The 682-nt window shown below is 54.7% G+C and overlaps 1 protein-coding gene across 1 annotated transcript in view; it reads left to right on the top strand.

Moving 5' to 3' along the window:
• LOC103395574 (ephrin type-B receptor 4) overlaps positions 1-682 on the top strand; it is a 61,560-nt gene that overhangs the window by 59,749 nt on the left and 1,129 nt on the right. The window contains exon 16 of the mRNA XM_008333327.3: positions 474-632. Coding sequence (XP_008331549.1) covers positions 474-632 — 159 coding nt within the window. The remainder of the gene's footprint in view (positions 1-473; positions 633-682) is intronic.

Below are 682 nucleotides of genomic sequence, written 5' to 3'. Positions count from 1 at the left end.
GGTGGACGTCACGCGTATACATTCTGAGGGCTTTGATTGACAGACGGACGGACGGATGGACAAAGCGGCCACATTCTCAGGCTGCAAAACATGCAGCCTGAGAATGTACCGCAGTGAAAAGGATTGTGGGTAGGTCCTGTCGTGTCTGACAGTCAGGACGTCAGTGGCCCACATTCCCTGGCTCCAGTCTACTGTAGATCGCCCGTCCTGTGTCCTTCCCCCCCCCCCCCCGAGCCCACTTCCCCTCCTCCACATTCTCCGTGTCAGGCCGAGGGGACGTACAGCAGAAGACATTCCAGGTCCTGACAAATCCCATTCTCCGTCCCTCTGTCTGTCAGTCAAAGGTAGATGAGAGCCCAGTGTGTGAGCTGGAATGTTGCTGCAGGACACACACACACACACACACACCTATAAGCTGTTCAGACCATGATGATGTGCTTAAGACCTTTGTCTCCTGTGACTCTGTCCCCCAGGCCGTCCTACAGCCTGCTGGACCAGCGGTCACCTCTGTCCCTCTCTTCATGCTCCTCCGTAGGAGAATGGCTGAGGGCCATCAAGATGGAGCGCTACGAGGACAGTTTCCTGCAGGCTGGTATCAGCTCAGTGGAACAGCTGGCCCAACTCAGCACACAGTCAGTATCCTGCTACTTCTCCACAATATATACACACATACATATATATG

The sequence above is a fragment of the Cynoglossus semilaevis genome, chromosome 19 (assembly GCF_000523025.1).
Source record: "Cynoglossus semilaevis isolate Cse_v1.0 chromosome 19, Cse_v1.0, whole genome shotgun sequence".
In the NCBI taxonomy this organism is placed as follows: domain Eukaryota; kingdom Metazoa; phylum Chordata; class Actinopteri; order Pleuronectiformes; family Cynoglossidae; genus Cynoglossus; species Cynoglossus semilaevis.
The sequence above is the reverse complement of the archived record's forward strand: the minus strand, read 5'-3'. Positions and strand labels throughout refer to the sequence as shown.